Genomic DNA, 24,660 nt, shown 5'->3' on the forward strand with positions numbered 1-24,660 from the left:
AAATATATATAATATTTATATAAAAGATTCCTTTTTCTCAATATTCAATATAAGAATTAAATCTTTTAATTAATCTTTTCTATATCAATTAATTAGCCTTTCTTAATACTTTCTGATTATCTCAATAATTAAATTTTGCTTTTTCTAAACTATTATTATTAAAGGTATTATATTATAATTATTTAATATAAACAAATCAGTTTTATATTTCAATAAATACTCAATAATTTCTATATAGTTTTTATTCATAACTAATCAAAATAGAATTCGATTATTTTGATTCTTGAAATTTAATTTATTATTACTTCTTTTAATAAAAAGAAAAACTATTATAATATTCTCTTGAATTACTAATATATATAAAATATAAATATAATTACTCTTAGGAATATTTATTCTTATATTATTATCGAGTACTAAAATGATTATAATTTTATTATCGAAATAAACTTTATTATAAAAATCTTTTATTTCCTATATACAATTAAAAAGAAACTATATTTTAATCAAAATATTTTGTATCTAGAAAGGATTAATAGATAAGAAATTTGAATAAAGATAAAGCTTTGTTTCAACTATAAGTAATAACTTTATAATCTTTAAATACTATACCTTAAAGAGTATTATTATATCTTTCATCTTAAGCGTTAATATTAGTCTTGTAATCTAATAATATTTATACTATAGCTCTATTCTCTTTAAGAGTAGTTCTATATAAGATATTATTAGTATAGTTAGTTTATTTATTAACATTTATATCTTTTATAAGTAGTATTTTAACTACTTTTCGATAGTTGTTAACTATCGTAGGTCATAGGCTAGTAGTATAGTATGGAAGCTGGCTCAGGTTAACGACTAAAATGGATTATATAAGCAGTGTGACACGTGATATTAAAGAATCTGTATTGAATAGTGATTGCTCTTATTCTATATTCAAGGGGAAAAGGCCTCTTTTTATACTTTTCCTTTCTAATTCAGTATTTCCGTTTTCATAAATCTCTTATAGATCTCTTTCTAATCTGTCCATTCTTTCGAAATAAAGCCTTTTTTCATATTCTTTATTTTATATCCGTTTTCGGATTTATGGCTGTTTTTCGGCTTAATGATCGTTTTCGGATTAATGGTTGCTTTCGTAAGCTTTATAAGCAATAATCATGTAATCTGATTATATAATATGCCTATACTTGATTGAATGCTTATTAAAAAGGTGTATATATTATATTATTTTTAATTAAAACAATATTAACTACTGCTCGCTCGAGTATTATATATTTCGTTTTATTCTCTATATCAATTAATATCTCTATAGTAAGTAAAGCTTTAATAATTTGTATATAGTCTTAATGAGACGCATAATAAAGTACTTGATTTCCATTATTATTAATTAACTCTAGTTTATAGTCTACTTTTAGCAAACTATTTATAATACTTAAAAGATTGATATCAAAGATAATATAAAGCAGAGTAGAATTGTATTCAGATCGCCGTCCAGAACTATTATATTGATCGATGATTTTATAAAGTTAGATTTAATTTTTATTAGCAAATGGATAATATTAAATGAATTATAGAAGATAATTCTATAAGACTTCTTATATGTCGGTCTTTTTAGTATATAAATACCAGAATCTAATAATATAATCCACAAATAAAAACTATATCTGAATAGCTAATTTATTAAACTATTTTAAATAGTTAGATTTAATTATTCCTATATAATTCGTATAAATAACTTATGTATGATTATAACCTTATTCGATAGAATTATTAGGAATTATTATATCTAGAAAGCTAAGATTATCTTGAAATAGAAAGTTATTAACAGATTAATAAATAAACTAAACGATCTCTTATTCCTTATACCATTTGAATTCTATAAGACTATTAGAGAGACTTACAACTTATCTCTTTATTATATTATAAGTCGATAATTCTAATTCTTCGAATTCTGCGTCGAATATATTTGTTTCTAATAGATTCATAGCGAAGTATATCTCTATTATAGTCAAAGGACGCTCAGCGAGATATATCCATCGCATAAGACGTAAAGTTTACTAGTAATCTTTCTTCTCAATGACTTACTTTAAGATATATTTATAAATATCTTCTAGCTGCTTTGGAATCTTTATTAACATTTGTCTTATCTCTCTAAGCAATATATTATTATTGTAATATTAAGTTACTATATTAATTATAAGAGTTACTCATTGAAATACTCCTTAAGCTTTTTTGATTATAATATCTTATTATTTTATCAAATACTGGTTTTCAGTTTTAGCTGAGGAACGTCTTTTTTCAAGCTTGTTACTGTCACGGCGCCAACTACATGTTCTGTAGTTGCCTTCGTGCCTCAGGCATAGACCACTAGCGTGCCCTACTTCTTATAAATAGAGCCTTACTTTTTCATAGTTCTTCTATCTTTATAATATAATATAAGTCTTTATCTATATTTTAATAATTTGTATTATCTTTATAAAAATTATTATAATTTCATTTTAATTAAATTTCTATTAAAGTTATAATCTAATTATATTAATTATATTTATTACTGATTTGTTATATATTTTAGTTATTATTATTCAAAAATTCTATAAGATTATTTTATAATTATAGGAGTATCCTGAAGATAATCGATTAAGTATTTACATTTAGTCTATTTCTATAATTCCTTTTTGTGAATTATATTTTCAATTTTATTGAAATTAATATCTTTTTATTTATAAATTTATTTAATAATTTAAATATTATATATTTTGTAATTACTTAAATTATATTTGAATTAATTAAATTGATTATAAATTGATTATAAATCTAAATCATTATAGCACCAGTGGGTGCATGGACTGACGGGACACTTCCCAATTTTCAATATTTTCAATAAATCCATTCTTCAATTGTTTGATATCAGAATTTGTATTTTGATTATTTTATCTTTATTCAAGAAATATAACAAATTTTAAAATAAATGGTTCAATATATCAAAAGATATTTACAAGTTCATTTTTGTACTGTCCCGTGAGTCCGTACACCCACTGGTGTAGTATAAATTTAAATCATTAATGTTTAATTAATGTTACGGACATCGATATGAAACCGGCATCGGGCCGATATTATTCCGATACTAAAGAATTTTCATATATATATAATTTCAAAAAGAGATTTTAAAAGGAATTAATAAAAAGTCTTACTCTAAACCTATATCTATATTTAAACTAGTCGTTACCTTGCACCCACTCTAATAATTAAAGATTATTAAATTAAAGAATATAATTAAAATATTAAAAATTGCTATTTACAATAACTTATAAATCTTATTTTACTGAAAATATTTTATTATCTCTAAAAAGTGTTAATAATAATAAGTAAAAATATTATAAAGTATTAGAATTTATATATAAGATTTTATAATATAATTAAATTATTATTTAATTATAAATTACAAACATAAATGAGAATTACTAAAAGATTCTCATTCTTATTAATTTATTCTCTAATGCTAATTTATCTAAATAATTAGATATATTATTTTGATATACTATTAATAATCTATATAATTTCAATCTTTAGTTTTTTAGAATGTAATATTAAGAGTAAGTATTTATATAAATTAAATAAACAAATTATCAAATCTTAATCTTTATATAAAACCTCTATAAATTAATAATAAGTCAAAATGAAAGAAAACTTTATTTAGTAATTTTATTATTAAATTCAAATCATTTATTATTAAATATTAAAAAATTATAGAATAGTAAATTATTAATTTCAAGTTCAAGATTTTATAAAAATTGATTAATACTTAAATTAATTATTTTAATAAATTTTTTATTACCAATATTAATTTATAAATAATTTAATAGCAAAATATTTATAATAATTTGAAAAAAAAAAGCCTATCTCAATAATCAACAAAAAAATCAAAATATCAATTTTAATTATAATTAATCAAAATCTTATAATAGAAAGCAGGCTATTATTATAATTTCTCCTATATCTAATTTCTTCAATAATTCTATACAATTGAATATCATTCAACAAGATTAGTATCCTCTATCTTATTATATTCAAGAATAATAGAATAATATATTGATTTCAGCCTCTACCTCTATTATAAAAACCTAATTATATTAAAAGCAATTATAAGAAAAAATAAGCTAATAATATAAAGTATAATATTAATACTAATATTAATATTAATATAAAATATATCCTTCATATTAATTATTTCCTTGCGATTAATTAATATTAAAATCCCAAATTTTATTATAATATTATTATCTCTTTATATTAAAATTTATTTTTATTTATTAATTATTTTTTAATTATATTATTATATTATATCTCTCTAATACCTTTTAATTTTATTTAAAAATTTGATTTAGTAGGATATATTAAAGGTTTTATTTATTTAAAGGAGAGTAAAAGCTTAATTTCTTAATTGAATATATTAAAAGATGAATCTTAATTTATAATTATAAATTGAGGTTCTTTATAGGAAATTTATTTTTATGAATTAAAAGATTAGTTATATTTAGAAATTCTTTGTATTTTAAATCAATAAATAATAAATCTTTTAAAATCTTAATAAAAATCTTTTCAATATTTAATATAATTATTTTGTTTAATGTGTTTTATTAGCGTGCGGGTTATATTAATATGCAGGTTATTTTGAAAACTATTTAAATCAAGCTTTTTAAAATATTAATATTTTAATAATTAATTATTGTTTTCTTAAATAAAAGATCTTAAAAAAAATTAAAATCTAGGTTTTTTATTAATCTAATTTTTATATAATAATTTTATCGCTTTTTAAAAGAAAAAGAAAATTGTTATGATTTTCATTACAAAAAAACTATTTTTATAATAGCAACTTTATAAATTCGAATTTCTCAAAATTAATTAGATTTTTAGAATTTTTATATATTCAAATATTTTGTATCAAATTTTCAGAAAATTATATCCATAAATAAAGAAAGTATACAATTATACACAAACGAATTTTATATATAAAATAAATAACCCATATACTAATATAACCTGTACACTAATAAAACACGTTATTAATCTTATAAATAATAGAGTTATAAATTATTACTTTATTAAAAAAAAATTATTTTCAAGTTCTATATATTTATATATCTTTTTCTTTATATTTATTAGTTATTTCTAATTAATAAGAAACTTTTTGATATCTTTTTATAATATGTATTTTTGAATATATAAATTAATAATTACAAAAAGATTAATTTGTTTTATATTATTACTTTATTAATTATAAACCCTATAATCCTCAATTTCCTATGGCTCCAATATTACAATTTTATTATTGATTAGTTAATAATAATATTCAAATTTATATTTATATATTATTTAAGATATTATTATTCTATTAATTTATAATAATTATTATTTTTGATATATCTAATAATTACAAAATAACTTTACTAAAAAATCATAAAGTTATATTAATTAATTCTAAATTATTTTTATAAAAACTTATTTCAAAATCAGTTTTTATAAAAGAAATTATTAATAAAAACTTCAAAAACATTTTATTATTATTCTGAAATTAATTTATAATTTTTGAATTTATTAAAATCTCAAATATCCAAAGAAATTCTAATATTGCTAATCTCAAAATATTATTTGAATTAAATTTATATTATATTTATTATATCAATAATAAAGTGGATATTCAAGCTAAAATAATTCTGAATCGATTAATCTTGAAATTAATCTTGGTTTAAATAATTATTAGCTTCAGAATATATGAAAGATTATTATAGAATCAAAATATTTTATTTTTATTATATATATTAATACTATTAGGCTTTTCAGATAAATTATTTAATATTTTATAAAATATTTGATTCGAAATATAAATTATAAAATTCTTTATAGTCAATAGCTTTATATAATTCTATAAAAACTAAAATATTTATATTACAAAAGTATTCTGGAACAAATTGGATAAAGCTTATGAACTATATTATATAATTATAGAAAATTTTATTTAATCATACCATAATTTAATAAATAGTAATATAGATGCTCAAATCTATTAGATTAATCTGTTTTAATATCTTTAAAGTCTTTATTCTTGCTTTACCTTGTACTCTTCGCTTCTAGCTTGTAGTTTTTTTAATTAGTTAAATATGACTTGAAATGAATAATAATTAGTAATAACAAAGAGATTAATATAACTTGGAAGAATAATCGATTATATACTCTAAGAATTCTATCGAAAATAGATTTTCAAGAAATAAAAATGTTGCTATATTGAGGCTATATTCCATATACTACTATTCACTTAATTAATATAATTAAATATGAGTTATATAGGCTGATATACTTTGGGTAGATAATAATATCGAAGCAGATATAATATACATATATACTTAGTATATATACGAAACCTATTTTCAGTATAAATTTGACATATTTAAATTAACTACTACCTCCTCAAATACTCCTAGTATATTCTTCTATATCATAAATATTGTTCTAAACTTAACTATAATGATAAGATAACCAGTAGTATAAATATTAGTCTAATATTATTCAAATACTCGTTTAAGAAAGAGTATGAATTATATAGACTATATAGTTCAGATAAAGCTCAGCGATTACCTAACTATCCCCAAATTTTATTTCAAAACATAATAGAATTAATAACTTTTATATCTAAAGATCTTTATATATTATTGTTTTAATAAATATAATATAATATATATATATCTTTTGAAAGCATTCAACCTAATATGAGCGTATTATATAATCAAATCACATGATCGTCGATTATAAGCTTCCGAAAACAGTTATAAATACGAAAATAGCCATAAATACGAAAATGGTTATAAATCTGAAAACAGATTACGAAATAAAGAATAAGAAAAAGAGCTTTATTTCGAAAGAATGGCTGGATTAGAAAAAGATCTATAAAAGATTAACAAAAGCGGAAAAGCTAGATTAGTAAGAAAAAGCACAAAATAAGATCTTTTTCCCTATTGCATATTAAATAAGAAATTGAATATCGATATATAGATTCTTTAATATCACGTGTTACACTGCTTATATAATCCATTTAGTTGTTAAACCGAGCTAGCTTCCATATAATACTACTAGCCTATGACCTACGATATATCAATACTAAATAAATTTTCTTTTTGTATATAATGGATATCTATAACGTGATTCATATGCGAGTGGATCATATCACCGAATGGATCACTTCATTTTATATACAAAATTCGTCTGTGTGTAACCGTGCACTTTCTTTATTTATCGATATAATTTTTCAGAAATTAAATATATAATATCTAATTATATAAATAATATAAAAATCTAATTTTCATTTCAAAATTCTAATTAATATAAAATTTAATTGAAAAAGAAGGTTTTTGTAATATAAAGTGTAACAATTTTAAGCTATAATCAAAATATCTATAAAGAAATTAGAAATTAGAAATATTTCATTTTTATTATTATTTTATATCCTTTTATTTTTCAAAAATAATGAATAGTTATTAAAATAGGAATATTAAAAATGACTAATTTTGGTGCATTTTCAAGTGATCCATTCGATGATATGATCCACTCGCGTATGAATCACGTTATAGTTAAATATATATATTAAGTCTCTTTATTATTAAGCAATTATATTACATAATATTATTATCTCAGAAAATCCAGAACTTCATTTGATTTAGTATTATAATAGAATCTTCATTAAATCTATATTAAAATATTTATTATTATTTGACTTTTGGAATATATATCTTATATTATCAATTTTGCTTTTAGACTCAAAAAAAGAGATTATCAAATGCTTAATACTTGAAGTTCTATATACATATCGATATTTCATATACTATAAATCTGATTCCAATATTACTATGAAGAAAAGGCTTTTATTAGAAACAATAATATAGGAATTATTCTCTAAACTTGCTTTTAATCTTTATAGAATCAATGATATTAATATAATAGAATATTATTATTTTTAATATTTGTTTTTTGGATAATAACAAAGTGATATCATGCTTGTCGTGATGAGAGACAGCAAAGACGAAGACTTGATTATGTTCTTTAAACATTTTCGATGCTAACCAGAGGGAGATGATTGAGATAGAAGGAAGATCATTATCTTTATTGAGGTCATAAAATATATACGCTCTAGAGTTACATAAACAACTTTAGTCTTTCCAGAAAACAAAACCTCAGATTAATTTCATATTGTTACTTTGCTTCCGTCAAACCAGTCGGAAAAGATCCGAAAATAGTTAACTCATATTGCTGAGTATGTCTTTTAATCAGTTTTTATAATAGCCTATATCTAAGTACAATGATTTGGACCGCGGAATTCTACGGAATTAGTCGTAGTTTTATACAGCCTTGACCGTTGGCTAAGTCGCTCGGCCCTTATACACCCACTCTCTTACAACCCTCAGAAAACGGTGGTCCAATAATTTTCTCCCCACCATATTCCCGACTTATTCCCAGCCTAATGGTCCGTGACCGAAGATCATCAAAATCGAAAGCACGTGTCTTTGATAGCCTTGACAAATCCCATGAGTATACTCCAAAAGCAAGATACCTTGCCATGATCTATATAAAAGTAGTCTAGTATTCTTGACGAAACTGTATTGATGGTAATAGAAGTTATAGATAAAATAATCGAGGTATATTCCAATCTTGAAAGATTTGACTTTCAATGATCATAACTAACTTTTGAGAATCCGAACAGATTGATCCTGTCTGCTGCGATGGCAACAATGATCTCGAATTTTCCGCAAACGAAAAACCGCAATATATTACGATATTAAAGAACGTCGGATAGAAGAGCCCCAGTCTAGAAAACATAATACAAGAGGACGAGATAACTTTAGGCAAAACAGATGATGGCTTCCCATCGGTGGAGAACATGCTAGTTCCGCCTTTGCCAAGGGAGATCTCAATAAAAAGACTTCAATATAACAGGAGCATTCAAAGTGTATGTATTAGCTCCAGTGTAGGCAATAGTATTTCCCGTATTTCGTATACGGGTTAGTTTAGTAGTGCGTATCGAGTTTTTTCGAAATATGTACATATATGGTATAGAATTCAATACCACTAAAAATATTCAATATCATTTAATTATTTAATATTATTAGCAATATACTAAAATACTAGAATTTAATATAAAATATATATTCCTATCCAAATTAAACTAGAAATAAGAGATTCCTATTCAATTTGAAATAAGGAATAGAATTTTATTATTTAATTTGAATAGAAATATATATTTTATATTAAATTTCAATATTTCAATATATTGCTAATATTCTCTAGATATATGAATATATATGAAAATGGTATAACCTTCTTTCTATATGTACTAGCTGCAATATCAATATGCTAATACACGTCACAGTTTCACTGCAGTATACTATTGCCTACACTGATTAGCTCGGTATACCTTTTTATTTTAATCTCTAGATCCTTATGATCTTCTTGCTTTCTTGCGAACAACTTTTCAATCAAAGATCTATCTCCAAAGCGTTGTAGTTCCCTAACACCAACACTGAGGGTGGTATCCCGTATCTATCAGCTTACTGTACAGACTCATGAAAACGTCTGGGATTGCTTTGTAAGCGTGTATAATGACGCCCTGAGTAACACCATCCGGGCCCGGAGTTCTCCCCTGAATCTTCACTGAGCAAGCAACCCGGAGTTCAATTTCTGATAATACTGGCCATATCCAGGGACTATCCGCTATGTATCCAGACCATTGTGGTTGCTGGGTTGTTGAAGGAGGCGGGAATAGTTTAGTTCTGAATGCCTGAATTTTTCCAGTGAATGATCTTTGAAGTCTTTCTATAGCTAACTTGACATCCGGAATCCTCCCCTCATTGCACTCCTTGATGTACTTGAAGGCTTGAAAAGTAGATTCTGTATCCTCATTCTCTAGAAATTCATTCCAGTGCTCTTGTTTAGCGCATTGAATCGCTTGAAAATAAATGTTTCTACATTATTTCTTGCGCTGCTGAAAGATTTCGTTGGTTAGGGTAGTTCTTACACTTTCTAGTAGCTTTCGAATATTCATTTGGAACATTTCTGAGTTTGGGAGACCACCACCTCTTCTCTATACCTTTTGCAGTGTTGCGTGGGATTGAGACTTCTGCTGCTCGGGTGATGGCCTTAGATAGTTCTTCTGCAGCTTGGCCCAAACTGCTTGTGTGAGGAGTATCTCCTGTCAGCAAGCTCAAGAATTCCCTCATCTCAAAAAGTATAGAGTTCACTTGGAGTACTGTCTGAAGGCTGAGGTCTTGTTTTATTTTGTTCTCAAACTTCTCCCAGTCAGCCTGTTTGGTATAAATCTAGATATCGATATGATATCAGGAATAAGAAATGAGTTGAGTTCGTGCAAGCCAAACAGCAATCCACAATGATCTGATCCGCTTTCGGGAATAACTTGCCAGTTTGAGATCCGATCCACAAGCAGTGTAGGCAATAGTATTTCCCGTATTCCGTATACGGATTAGTTTAGTGATATATATCGAATTTTTTCGAAATACATACATATGTAATATAGAATTCAATACTACTGAAAGTATTCAATATTATTTAGTTATTCAATACTATTAGCAATATACTGAAATACTGGAATCCAATATCCCTGTGGTGGCAAAGTTAATATTCCGGACGAAGATAAATTCAATATAAATCCCTATATAAATTTCTATTTCATATATTATAATATTAATATATATATTTATTAATAATGAATAAAGCTTTTTGTTATTAATAAATCAAATTAATTCTTTTTATAATTTGTTTATTATTAAATTTTGATTAAAAAAAAGAAAATGAGAATCTTGAAAGGTCTTAAAGTTTTTAAGATTTTTGAATATTAGAGTTAAGGGGAAGGTGGATGGAAAGGTATATGTGTAGAAGATTAAAGAGATAAATAAGAGTTAAAAAGAAGAAAAGAAATAAGTATAGAAATTAAAAAATAGGTGGAAGATATTAACTAAAAGTTTAAAAGGGAGTAGAATTCTTTTGGTAAGTTATATTATATAAGGGAAATCTATAAAAAAGCTTTCAAATAAAATTATAAACTATATTATTATATTATATAATATAGAATGTATTATATAAATAAGAATATAATTTAATTTTAATTTATATATGAATAAATTTGAATTCAATAAATAGAAGTATAATAGAAAGATTAATAATCCTTAATAAATTCTAATTAAAATATCTAAAAAAACTTTTCTATTTTTTTATTAAAATCTAATAGGAAATCAATTTAGAAGGAAAAGAAGAGGAAGAGAGGGGAGGAGAGGTTGAAAAGTAAGTAAAATCTAGAAGCTTTCTATTTAATAAATAATTGTTATCTCAGATCAAAACTTTTAATTAATCTTTTAGAATTCAAGAAATTTATTAAGAATTTATTGATTAGAATAAGCTTTGTAAGATATAGAGACTTAGATTGATTATATTAATACTTTAAAAACGATTTATTCAATATATAATAAAGGTATTATAGAATTTATGGCAATTACGAAAGGATTACTTCGTCAACCACGGATTCTGCCACCACAGGGTATAAAATATATATTCCTATTTATATTAGATAACAAATTTCTATTCCTTATTTCAAACTAAATAAGAATCCATTATTTCTAACCTAATTTGAATAGAAATATATATTTTATATTGGATTCTAGTATTTCAATATATTGCTAGTATTCTTTAGTATATAAATATATACAAGAATAATATAATCTCCTTTTTATACATACTAGCTGCAATATCAATATACTAATACGCGCCATAGTTTCACTGTAGTATACTATTGCCTACACTATCCACAAGGGTAGGAGTGGCTAGCGTGAGATCAAGTACACTCGGACGTGTCAGATTTGGCCTAGTAAAGGTTCCTACTCCTGGCCATTGGCGAGCTCGAAGTTATTATCTTCGAACCATTCGTAGAGTTCTTCTGCTTCTAAACTAGGTTCGTTGAAATGGCCCCAACTAGGGTGATGGGAGTTGAAGTCTCCTATTAACAGAGATTGTGGATGCAGAGATGTGGTGAAAAGACTCCGGGTAGTGGTCTTCTCACACGTATTTCCCTCGTTGTAGATATTGATTGGCTGAATCTCTTTGCCTCCCTCTACAATGCTGAGAATCTGGAGATCCGCATCGTTGGGGGAATTTCTAGAGATTGTGACGAGACTTTTGAAGTGTTTGGCGATATATGTGATAGTGCGTGGCTTGTGTGCAGAAGGATAGTTTGGGAGAATCTGGTGGAGGCTGCTGTGCACCACTGACCTCGTGTTCTTGTATCCCCAATGGGGGTTGAGATTGGATGAGATATCATTATTCCATCCATGACGTTGCTCTAATCTTGCCAACGACAAACAAAATTGGACCATTATGAATATGAGCAGATTACGTACAAAGGCTGAACTCGGAATTAGTATGGGATACAAAGACTCAACATCTATACGCAGTGCATCCTACTAATCTCCAGCTTTTTATAAGAGTTTACAAAGCTAAGTTCGAGTTATTTAATAAAGTTGTAATAATTAAAAGAAAAAAAGGTATTTGATTATAATATTTTTATTTATCTATAGTTTTTTGATAATCGCATTATTGGAATCCACTTTCTATAACATTATCTTTATTATGAAATAAAGGATAATACTATTATCTACAATAATACACTATAAAATCATCTCTAAGAGCCCTCTGGAGCATTAGGTGCAATTTACCATTTTCGATTTGTGCGGGAATTTGTATGCTGAGGCTTTTGTCCAGAGTTATCACATAATCAACTCCATTTTTCTTCTTCAATTTCATTCAAATAATAATACACATATACTGGAAAAAAACTGGGGAATACGACTTGAGCTAATAATGTATCTACCATGGGAATCAATGGAGGAATATTGAACTAATAAGGGTGTAATGCCCCCTACAATCAATACCCTTAGGGAATTAGTTGACAAAAAGGACTTGTCAACTCTGGTCCGTCAATTCAAAGGATATATACTATAAGTTTGAGGGTTTTGTAGAATCACTACTCCATTGCTTCAATACTATAAAGTCGATATTAGGCAAGGTATGATTGTTGGGAAGTTACGAACAGGACAAAAGGTTAATATGAGGAAAGGTTGTTCGGATTTGATTGATGGAGAAGTTTGATTTGGAAAATCATGAGTGTAATGCTTTGATTAGTATTTATTTACTATATGCATTATGTATAGTAAATAGGCTTGTTCCCTAATATTTATTTTCACTTCCATTATTTGAAAATATAACTATTTTTGTATACTAGTTAGCTAGCAGTAACCCATTATTCCCTGTCAAGAGCTTAATTGAGCTTTTGGCTGTCCTATATAGTCTTGGACTGAAGGTGGACGTTAATATAAATCAATCAATCAATCAATCGGAATTAGTATATTTTTTCATACTCGTCTAAGCAGGTGAATAGAAAAAAGTATCTTTCAAGCTAGTCGTTACCATATATCTCGAGGGTCAAGTAGTGTGCCCCTTCGGTTAGTCTATTCCGTCGAAGCATTAATAGAAGAACAGCATTCAAGATGTTATAGATAAAAGATAATTAAAGTAAGGGGAGCAATTCTCTTGGGATGTTTTCGTGTGAGATTTGAAGTTAAGAAGTATTAGGGGATGAAGTGTACATCGTTTTTGGTGATATGATGCCATACTAATGATTGCAGTACACAGAGTAGGAACCTTCGTCTATTTAGCAAGCATAATAACACACTATCTCTCAATTGAATCTCTCAAGTTTTGCTAACATCGCCAGATTCAAATCTGTGAAGACTTCCTGCAATCGACCATCTCCCAGCAATACAACGACATCTCTTCCAGGTTCTGTGTGCTTTGCTAACACCTCAATCCTATGAGCAACACATATAACAGTATGCCCCTTCTGAGTAAACTCATCGTCAATGATACCGTGTATGACTGACTCTGTACCAGGGTCAAGAGAAGAAGTAACTTCGTCTAAAAGAACGACAGGTTTTCGACCAGAACGCTGAGCTGTTTGAGCTTTGACAAGCGCCCGGCAGAGTGCAAGTAGCTGGCCTTGCCCTACAGAAAGTTCTGACAACATTGAAAGGTTCATGTCCAAAATTGGATGTTGGTTGTAAGGCAAATTATCAATAGAAAGTCCTGATTCAGTCTCTAATATTTCGTTCATTCCAGCCGACCCTTGCTTGAAGTGTTCCCAGAGTTCTGTTCTATCTAACGAGGCAATTAAAGCCTCATTCGATAGTGCAGCATCTGGGTCCAAATTAAAACGCAATGACTCGTTGAACAGCAGTAGAGGATCTTGCGATACAGTGATGAAGCAGCGTTGTCGGAGAATATCAAGCCCAACTTTCTTGATGTCAATGCCGTCTAGCACAATCTGGCCGGATTGCAACTCGAGAAGCCGTAGAAGCGTCAATAGTAGGGTGCTTTTGCCACTAATATGAAAGTGAGTATTCGAGAACATTAGTGTAGTGAAAATACGGACCTGCCTGTACGTCCGCAGACGATAATTTTCTGGCCTGAGATGATATTTAAGCTCAGATTTCGGAGAGCCATTGAATCGGATCTAAGTTTTATTCTTGTTAGCTAGCAGTATTAATGACCTTTTTGAAGATTATATACATATAAGATGCAGTAATATTCTTAAATTCGATATCCCCTCTAGAAGGCCAGGACTCTGCGGGCTCCAAGTTCCAGGTCATGCCACCCTCAAATGGTGTCATCTTTTCAAGTGTCCTCAAACGAGCAATGGCTCCGAGAGAAATTTCTAATGCCGTCCAACTCTCTACGAGTTTTATCAAGGTTGTATTTGCCACGAGCATAATATTGAGGGCGATTCCAACTTGTGCACCACTAACCCGATCTCGATATGCTATAGCTATAGCAATAACACTGGTTGCAACAGCAGCTGCTAGTAGATCCAAGACGACATTGAGCCATCTCTGAAGACACAGGAGGAGAAATTCGGGACGCTGGGCATTGTCCAAACTTATAATGTTATCCTGTATTATTGTATTTGACCAACCAAACGAGCGTATTGTTTCGAGGCCCTCAACCTAGAATTATTAGCCAAAGACTCATTATCGGAAATTTATACTTGCAGATTCTAAGAAGCTCGAGAAAACCCCAGCCCTGGCCTCTAGCTCCAGAAACCGAAGTTGTCTAGAGGTACGGAGATAGACTTTCTGGACGACGTAGACTACAAGTATACAGGCTGGTAGGCACACTACGAGCCATTTCTGGGCGATGAAAAGAAGTATGACTTGCATCAAGAGCTTGAAGGTTTCTGCGTACGTTAGGATCTGTTAGGTAATTTGAGAAGGTGAAATTCAATAATTGTCTTACGAGTTATAATAGTCTGAAGGGCCGGTGGTAGTTGCTTGTCCACGAGCTGGATGTCTTGACTAAATCTAGAAAACTTTTAGTTTTTACCAAAACATTCTGTATATAAATTGCTACCTATTTAAAATCGAACCATTTCCGGTTTGGGAAAAATATGACAATGGTGCACTGATAACTATCAGTTTCTCCTATATCATCTTTCATCTTTTGTGGAGTAAAAGAGACTGACCTCGTTACGATATGTAGAAGCCGTTCGTGTAAGCGGGATCCAGATTGCGGCGCTAATCGTATGAGAACTGCCCTATAAGGCGTTCAATGACCATTAGCTCATAGGAGTTTGCAAGAAACCTACCACATCTGGAAACTCGTTGTGATCCACGACATAAAAGATAGAAATAGAAATCCAGAGACATAAAACACAGTATCTCCACCACTTGAATCGGTCCATAACTGTAGGTAGTATTGAGGTATGGTGATGAAGAAAGCATATGACGCTGTATAAGCAATAAGAAGAAAAAGGTTTTTCGATTCAACAAACTTTAGATAGTATCCTTCGTTTATATCAATTATGATTTCAACGTTGAGGAAGCAAAGAAAGGAATTACCATATAGAGCCGGGTCTCCACTCTGTCTTGCAAGGTCAATTTCAGCTTCGTCTTTTGCTCGAACCTGGGCGCTAAGTTTAGCAAAGGCTGCCGAAACCGTAGCATTATCTTTGGTATGGCTTCCAGAAGAGAACTTTGCTATAGATCCAGCTTTAATTTTAATACTTTGCCAGTTCCCTTGATCTATAATCCCATTGTCTCCCAAAACAACGACATGATCTGCTGATTGGAAGTATTGAGCTATTTCACAATAAGGTACTGCATTGAGATGCGAACAAGGAAAACTTACAAGAGTTAGATACTAGGATGACAGTAGTCTTCAATCGCCGCATTAGGCCTGTATATCCGAATAAATTATCAAAGATAGTTTGCTCTGTATCCCCGTCTAGTCCACTAAAAGTATCATCCAGCAGAAGCATATCCGATCTGGCAAATAACGCTCGTGCTAGTGTCTACCGTTGTCAATTTAGTGTATACCTCGTCGTTCTGGAGCACATACCACACGCTGTCTTTGGCCTCCAGACAAATTAAGACCTCTGCTGCCAATCTGTGTCTGATCTCCATCAGGTAGGGTATCGAAGTCATGAGTGAGACAGCATATTTCTGCTACGGTATCATACCATTTCTCATTATCGTGCGTTATAGCACTGTCAATATCCTTAGCACCATAAATAACCTCTTTAATGGTACCACTGGGTAGCCAGGGTCTTTGTGCACAGTATGCTATCTTTCTTGTTGATAGAGTAATTGATCCAGCAGCAGGTATCACTTCTCCAATTATAGTGCGCAATAAAGTCGATTTGCCGCTACCCGTAGGGCCTGAGATTATAACGAACGACGTGGCGCGTACTCCAATGTTTATATTGTCAAGAATTATCTGCTTATTACCGACTCTCAGCTGATGGATTTGAACTGCGGGATTAGGTTTTGTGAGATGACCGGCTGCTGGGTTCCACGCCAGTTCACCTTGAGTGGGTCTAGGTAATGTTCCACGATTGTCTTGTAAGGATGGACGGAGCAAGAATGATTGAATTCTTTCAAATCCAGCAAAAGCCGCCACTGCACGCGGCACGATAGTCATGACCATGTTTGCTGGGTGGGTAACCATACTCAAAATTGCCATGGTTGGAAATGCAGTAGTTGTATCGAACTTGATACCATAAGCTTGTGATATAACAGCAAATATGGCTAGCGTAATTGCCGGAGAAAATATCCCCAGTGCGTTAGCTACATTGTTGTTAGCATACGCATGGAAAGGCTAGATTCACGTATTACTGTCGACGAACCAGATGCATTGTAATATACCATAACCCATCGAAGTTTCGAAGCCACCCAGAGCTCCTCTTTTCGAAGTTGCTGCACTCGGTAGTTAAGGTTATGTTGGAATCCAATCATCTTGACAACTTTCATGGCACTTATAAATGAACTCGTAGCTGCTATACGACTTTGCGTCGCCGAATTCCAAGCTTTTTGGTGAGGTTGTAAATGCTTCGCAACAAATCGGCTCATGTGTGAACATACTACCCAACTTAGTATAATATTAAGAGATTAGAGTGAAATACTGACAATAAATCAGAAAAAGCGGTAAAGACCAGATCCAACCAACTTGAATAGCGAGAAGCCTTATACCAATCAGGACTTCAATGACTTGAGCCCATGTTTCGTGAACCATTTCGGCAATCCCATCAAGACTATCTGCATCCGTACTCATGAGTGTGGTTGCCTCGCCATTATCATAAGCAATGCTGGGCGATTCCATAGTCTTTGCATGAATCAATCCCACAAGGGCTCCTCTGGTCATAAGTTTCAGTCTGTTTATGCGGTGTTGGTACACAGCTGTTGATAGCTAGACACATTAGCTTGTGGTAGGAAAACAAAGACAGGATCTTACAGCTAGGCCAACATAAATAGCCATGGCTGATACAACAAGCCAAAATCCCTGGCTGCTATCTTCCGTGGCAGGATATGCTACAACGTACTTAATGGACTCTTTTATTAGGGTAGGTTGAGAATAGCGGAAGGCGATCAAGAATAGTCGGGGTATGACAGCAGCAAAAAATGGTTGCTTCAGGCATTTCATCAATGTCAGAGGTAGGCTGTTCTTCGTATCGGGCTTGGCTAGTTGTGTGAGAGGTGAGAAAATAAATGTCCTGGATCTTCTGACTAACCTCGACGAGACCATGTTTGAAGCATTGCCTTCCTTGTAAACTCTGGCTTCATATCTCGGCTGAGACGCGGTAAATCTTGATCGACAAGAATATTTGTATATCCTTGAAGCAAGATGGGGTTTATCCAGGTGTACAATACCCTGTCTAACACGCTACGTGATTCTTCTGGGGATCGGAGATTGCTGGAGCTGCTAGCCGAAGGGCGTTTATCACAAATCTCAAATACGAAAAGGGTTGAGTGTATGAGACACCGAGCAAGTATTGGACGTGAAGCTCTAGATACAGCCTGGATTTTCGACGGCATGGTAAGAAGAAGCACATCGCATATGATTGATGGTACAAGGTACAGAATGGCTAAGTCTGACGGTCTCAGAGATCGCTGTTGCTCAAGTACCAAAAGCAGACTCAAACCAAATGCAGCACCCGACGAAGCCAGCAGAGAGATAACGAGAATGATTTCATGCTCCACATGTACGGTGACAGCATATATCAACAGAATAAAGGAGAGTAATATTCCAAGAGCCTATGGTCATTATTGGCGTTGTTCATCCAGATATTGAATGGAAATAAGTACTGACCGCTTTTGAGCGTCCTTGCCATCTTAAGGCATTTTTCGCGCGAGAAATACGCAGCTGCCAGATTCTAGCAGGCAAATACAATATAAATGCTACTGCGCAAATCGCAGATAAGATATTTACAGCATTTGTAGGTTCTACAACACTGCTTTGCGAGAGGCGTCTCATAAGAATGAGTTTAGGATGGAAGGCATTGTGCTTCCGAAATTGATTCATGACAGGCAGATGTTCCATGCGCTCAACTTTCTTGTGACCAAATGGTGGTTAAAGGAGGGAAAGATACCAGGGTTTAAGTGTATCAGAAGAGCTCTCCGGCGGGAGAAAGCTTAGGTGGTTTCAAGTGTAAGTTGTTTTGTTCATGTTGCACCATATGGTATTTGGTTATGCCACATTAGGCTAGTCTTTCTCAAATCCCGCCTCAATACTACCGCACCACTATCCCCGTACTATATTTGATAGATTTGCGTTAGCTGCTTTACAGAAGGTGAACAGAATTCCAGTTGCGCTCCTTGTAGGTAAGCTGTAAAAATTTGTGTAAATACTCTAATAGTAATCGTGCAGCTCTGATCCACTTATGTATTGGCTGCAGACCCCCTGACAGCTTACGCTTGGCAGCCAGATGCGAACCTAACGACCGAATGCGCGGAATAAATTTTTTTTTGATTTGATTTCATTTATGTCCACCTCCAGTCTAAGACTATATAGGACGACTAGGCCTCTAGGGGCTCTAGTAGATAACTTTTTATTCTATAAGATTAAATATATTTAATTTAGAAGAATAAAAACAATTGTTAGAAATCAATACCTATTTATTATATGTATTATATATAATAAAAAAATTAAAGAAATATAATAATTAAAGAATTAAAAAGAGATTTATTTCTTATTTTTCCAATTATTATTTTTTTATTTTTATAATAAATTTTTTTCCCTCTATTATTACTTTTTCTTTTTTAAATATTCTTTTTTTTTCATTTTATATAAAAACTTTTACTAAATACCATGCTCTTAAAATAAGTTTGATAATATTAATAAATTGAATTACTAATTTAATACCTGCTTTTATATGCAATAGAAATTATATAATAATTTTAAATAGAAATTTTTTTTAATTTTCTTTTCTTTCGATTTTATATATTAAATAATTAATAAGAAAATATTATATTATTTTAATATTATTACATATACATTTGTAATTAATAAACTTAAATCAATATAAATAAAATTTAATATATTTATATCCTAATTTGAATTGAAAATATATATTAACAATATTTCGATTAAACCCACTTGATAGCTTAATTTTCGATTTTATTTTCCATAGAAATAGTTTTGAATAAATTAATAAAGATTGATTTAATTTAAATTCATATTAATTGAGAATAAAAAGCTATTAGTTTAAATTGTATTCTTTAATAATTATTTCTAATAGTTTAAAGTTTATTTCATTTAAAACAAATTATATTATAGTTGTTTTTCTTGTTAGTTTATTTACTAATTTGTTTTCTATAATCAAAATATAATCAAAACATAATCAAAACATGATTAAAATATGATTAAAATATGATTAAAATATGATTAAAATATGATTAAAATATGATTAAAATATGATTAAAATATGATTAAAATATGATTAAAATATGATTAAAATATGATTAAAATATGATTAAAATATGATTAAAATATGATTAAAATATGATTAAAATATGATTAAAATATGATTAAAATATGATTAAAATATGATTAAAATATAATTCAAATATAATTCAAAAATATTTCAATTCCTTTTGCTTTAATAGTATGTGAACAAAGGGTATTTACTTCAAAGGAATGACTTCAATACAATGGCTACTATATCAAAGGGATTAAGCGAATACAAAAGAAACTAGCTCTTTCAGTAGTGTCTATATAAGGCCTACTACTTTTCTATATTGCTAGCTCTTTAGACAAAATATAATTAGATATATAGGATCTACAAATATATGGATATTATATTTTCCATATCCTTTTCAAACTAATATTAATTAATAATATCACAAATTACTTTAAACTAATTATTGATTCGAGTAGGATACGGAAGACGTAGCATCCACGTATTCGTAGGTCCTGTATATCTAATTGTATTCTATCTAAAGAGCTAGCTATGTAGAAAAGTAGTAGGCTTTATATAGGCACTATTGAACGAGCTAGTCTCTTTCGCATTCGCTTAGTCCCTTTGATACAGTAGCCATTGTATTGAAGTCATTCCTTTGAAGTCATTCCTTTGAAGTCATTCCTTTGAAGTGAATACTCTTGTTCACATACTAATTATTCGAAATACCTTTTTATTCTTACTTCTTTTATTTCTATTATTAATATTATAATATCCTGGGTAAATATTAATTTTAAATAAATTAATAAGAAATCTAATTAATCTATTAATATAGAAGCTTACAACAATATAACTAATAATATTAACTTTTTATAATAAAATTATAAAAATTCTATGTATAATAATATAATTAATGCTTCTTCTTATCTTTCTATTTCTATTAATTCCTATATTCCTTTTAATAAAGTATTAATTAATAATAAAAAAGCTTAGAAAACTATTAGGAATTTAAAGTTTAAAGAAAAGTTTTAAAAAAGAAATCTTCTAAAGAATTTTAATAAAACTAAATAATTTTATAAAGAATATATATTCAAAATTGAAACTAAATATTAGATTAATAAATATTTTCTTTTCAAAATAACTATATATTTAAAAACAAGGATTATCGATATATTTCTTTAGAATATAATTATATTCGATTTTGATCTTATTTAATAATTATTGTTACGATATACATGTGATCGCGTTTGATCAGGCTAGTGCGGCACTAAGCTCAAAGCCAATCGCATATATAGCTCGTAGCACACTCTCTTTAATTCTATAGCTTTTAATTCTAAGATTGATCTCTAAACGCTTATTAGATTCATTATATTATTAAAAGCTTTTTTAGATAAGAAATAGAATAATATCTGTATATACTTATAAATAAAGCTCTTATATATACTCCGCTTGCTTTTATTTAGATATACTGTTTTTGCTTTCTTATTTATATATAGATTTTTTTGATTTTAATTAAAGATATTATCTCTTTTCTTATTCTTAATTTCTTAGTTATAAAGATTAAGATTTCTTATATAATTAAGGAATTTTATAGCAAAATAATCCAATAGTATAATAAAATCTTTTTTTTACACTTTTTAATTCTCAAGTATTCTTCTATACTATATATATTATCCTAATTGAAATCCTTTCTTTCTAATTCTGAAAAATTTAATAATAATTCCTAGAAATTTGATATATAGTTATTTTTAATTCAAATAAAATTATAAATAAATAATATTATAATTAGCAATTCTATAGCTTAATTTTATTATATTTATTTTAATTTCAAATCTTATATACAAACTATAATATTATCTTAGTTTTTTTTTTTAATCAAAATATTCCCTTAGATTATATGATAATTCTGAATCAATTTATATATATTTATAATAATTCGAATAAAGTTTAAAAGGTTGAAGATAAATTATTTAATCTCAAATAAGAAACCAATTCTTTATATATCTATATTATGAAATTCAAAAGAACTCTTTACAAAATTAAAAAATAGAATTAACCCAATTTGAATAAAATCTCAACCTTTTGTAATAAACTCAATATAACTCTTAGAAATTGTTTTTTTCAATAGCTTTCTCTTTCCCATTCTTATCCCAACTTTATTCAGGTCATACAACAACTAGCTATATAAACAGCGAATGGATTCCCTGCATTATCCCACTCTAATGAACCTAGAGCTTTATATATACTGCAGAATCCGTTTTACTCTTAAAACCATAATTCAATGAATATTGGTAACCTTAATATCATTAGTGCTTTTGATTCTCTTAGGGCCTAAACCAATTCTACCCCGATTCCACCCCGCTCTTACATACCCAAGTTTTTCTTTACTAAAAGAACTTTATTATATAAATAAAATAAGTATATTCAATATGAAAATACTTTTTATTAGATATAAGTCTACCTATTTGATTTATATTAAGATATTCGAAATCGAAAAGAGCTTATTATAGCTACAATTATTTCTACTAACTTTAATTATAATAATAATAATAATAAGAATCTAAATGAAATGATTAATGGCTAATACTTTGAAGATTATTTGAAAGATATAAATACTTCTCATAACGCTTTCCAATTAATTGCTATATATTTAACATCTCAAGGTGTTTTATATAAAAACAATGAAGAAAATAATAATATTGATAATAAAAAGGAGAATGATTATTAATCATATTTTATATTTAAATTATTCGTTTAAAGCGAATTTGAGATGAATTTTCTAGAAGAGAGGGGTAGTGTTATAATATATATATAATTGTATTCGATTGGGCTAGTGCGGTATTAAGCTCGAAGCTGATCGCATATATAGCTTGTAGTACGCTCTCTTTAGTTCTGTAGCTTTTAATTCTAAGGTTGATCTCTAAACGCTCGTTGGGTTCGTCACAATTATGATTTAAAAGTATTAATAAGTTAATATTATATAACTTTTATAAGATCTTATAATATTATAGAATATATATTAATATTAATATAAATATCAATAAGACTCTTACAAAAATGTTTTTCTATAATAAATATTATTATTAAACTAAGAAATAACTTCTGGAATACAAAATTAATAAAGTCTAATTATTTGTTTTTACAAAATAAACTAATCTTCTTATTAGATTTAATATAAAGACTTAAATTGAACTCTTTATTAATCCTTTTATTAAGCTTTTGAATAATGATTTTATTGATTATCTAATTTTGTTAAAATTTGATAAAATTAAAACTCTTTTTGATATATATAGAGGACTACTTTTATTTTATAGTATTAAGGATATATAAGTTCTATATATAATTTTGCCGGGATCTAGAATTCTATTAGTAAATATCTTTATAGAACTATTTAATAATAATAATAACTCGGATAATTCTGATAATAAAAACAACTAAAGAAATAGTAATAATAAAAAGAATAATAATAATTAAGGAAATAAAAAAATCATAATTATTCTAATTACAAAAATGATTAAATTATTAATTAATATAATCAAAGTCGATATTTTATTAATCTTTTAAAAATTTATAAGAATAATAATAAATATAAAAATATTAATAATTCTTTTGATTTAAAGATTTCTATGTTTGAAAAACATTATTATAAAATATTTGTATTATTTGAGATAATTATAGCAGCTTTTTCGATTATACTTTTGGATATAGTTAGTGAATATTATTAAGCAAATCTAAATAAATTTCCTGATTTATATTAAAATTTATATAAAATAATAATTAATAATTTCAAAGAATTTGAATATTAATAAAATATGCTTTTTAAATGGAATAATATTATCTTCAAAATCTATATTAAAAAGAATCTGAATATAGATTTTTAGAAAATATTTAATATAATAATTATAGATTTATACTTCTTTTAGTATATAATTCCTATAATTATGTATAATTTTTAATTATATTATATTAAGATTTTGTTTATATATAATAATATTCTAGAATATTATTCTATAATATATAATTCTTATGTCACGGTCATGAACTAAAGAGCTCCATTAGGCATATAATAGTAAGCCCTCAGGCCTACTATATGCCAAAGGGAGCCCGCATATACATATAAATTATATAGTTTTTATAAGTTTAGAAGAATTAATGAAAAGTCTTTGTGCTACATTTCACCTAGTTGATTCATTGCTAGTATCTACTCTAACAAATAATATTATTATTATATTTAAAAGTATTTATTCTATATATTAATAATTTAGTTATATATTTTTATTATAGAATATTAATATTCAAGATTTGATTTATTATTCTATTAATAATAGAGA

General features: G+C 28.0%; 3 protein-coding genes across 3 annotated transcripts; 1 reads left to right on the forward strand and 2 right to left on the reverse strand.

The window, feature by feature from the left end:
• Nucleotides 1-6,761: 6,761 nt before the first annotated feature.
• Nucleotides 6,762-7,931, forward strand: EAE97_005781 (uncharacterized protein; the record flags this gene model as incomplete). Its single annotated transcript, XM_038876294.1, has 2 exons — nucleotides 6,762-6,767; nucleotides 7,710-7,931. The coding sequence occupies 2 exons, from the start codon at nucleotides 6,762-6,764 to the stop codon at nucleotides 7,929-7,931; spliced, it is 228 nt and encodes a 75-aa protein (XP_038732770.1).
• A 3,996-nt stretch (nucleotides 7,932-11,927) lies between these two features.
• EAE97_005782 (uncharacterized protein) lies at nucleotides 11,928-12,422 on the reverse strand (the record flags this gene model as incomplete). The annotated part of the gene is made up of 1 exon (XM_038876295.1): nucleotides 11,928-12,422. One exon carries the CDS (start codon nucleotides 12,420-12,422, stop codon nucleotides 11,928-11,930), a length of 495 nt encoding a protein of 164 aa, XP_038732771.1.
• A 1,361-nt stretch (nucleotides 12,423-13,783) lies between these two features.
• EAE97_005783 (uncharacterized protein) lies at nucleotides 13,784-18,954 on the reverse strand (the record flags this gene model as incomplete). Its single annotated transcript, XM_038876296.1, has 16 exons — nucleotides 13,784-14,483; nucleotides 14,534-14,614; nucleotides 14,671-15,104; nucleotides 15,150-15,334; nucleotides 15,394-15,458; nucleotides 15,508-15,558; nucleotides 15,620-15,691; nucleotides 15,743-15,941; nucleotides 15,996-16,235; nucleotides 16,285-16,447; nucleotides 16,495-17,222; nucleotides 17,282-17,515; nucleotides 17,562-17,841; nucleotides 17,887-18,113; nucleotides 18,164-18,686; nucleotides 18,742-18,954. 16 exons carry the CDS (start codon nucleotides 18,952-18,954, stop codon nucleotides 13,784-13,786), a joined length of 4,395 nt encoding a protein of 1,464 aa, XP_038732772.1.
• Between the last annotated feature and the right edge of the window lie 5,706 nt (nucleotides 18,955-24,660).

The sequence above is a fragment of the Botrytis byssoidea genome (assembly GCF_014898295.1).
Source record: "Botrytis byssoidea strain MUCL 94 chromosome Unknown BBYS_010, whole genome shotgun sequence".
Classification (NCBI taxonomy): Eukaryota; Fungi; Ascomycota; class Leotiomycetes; order Helotiales; family Sclerotiniaceae; genus Botrytis; species Botrytis byssoidea.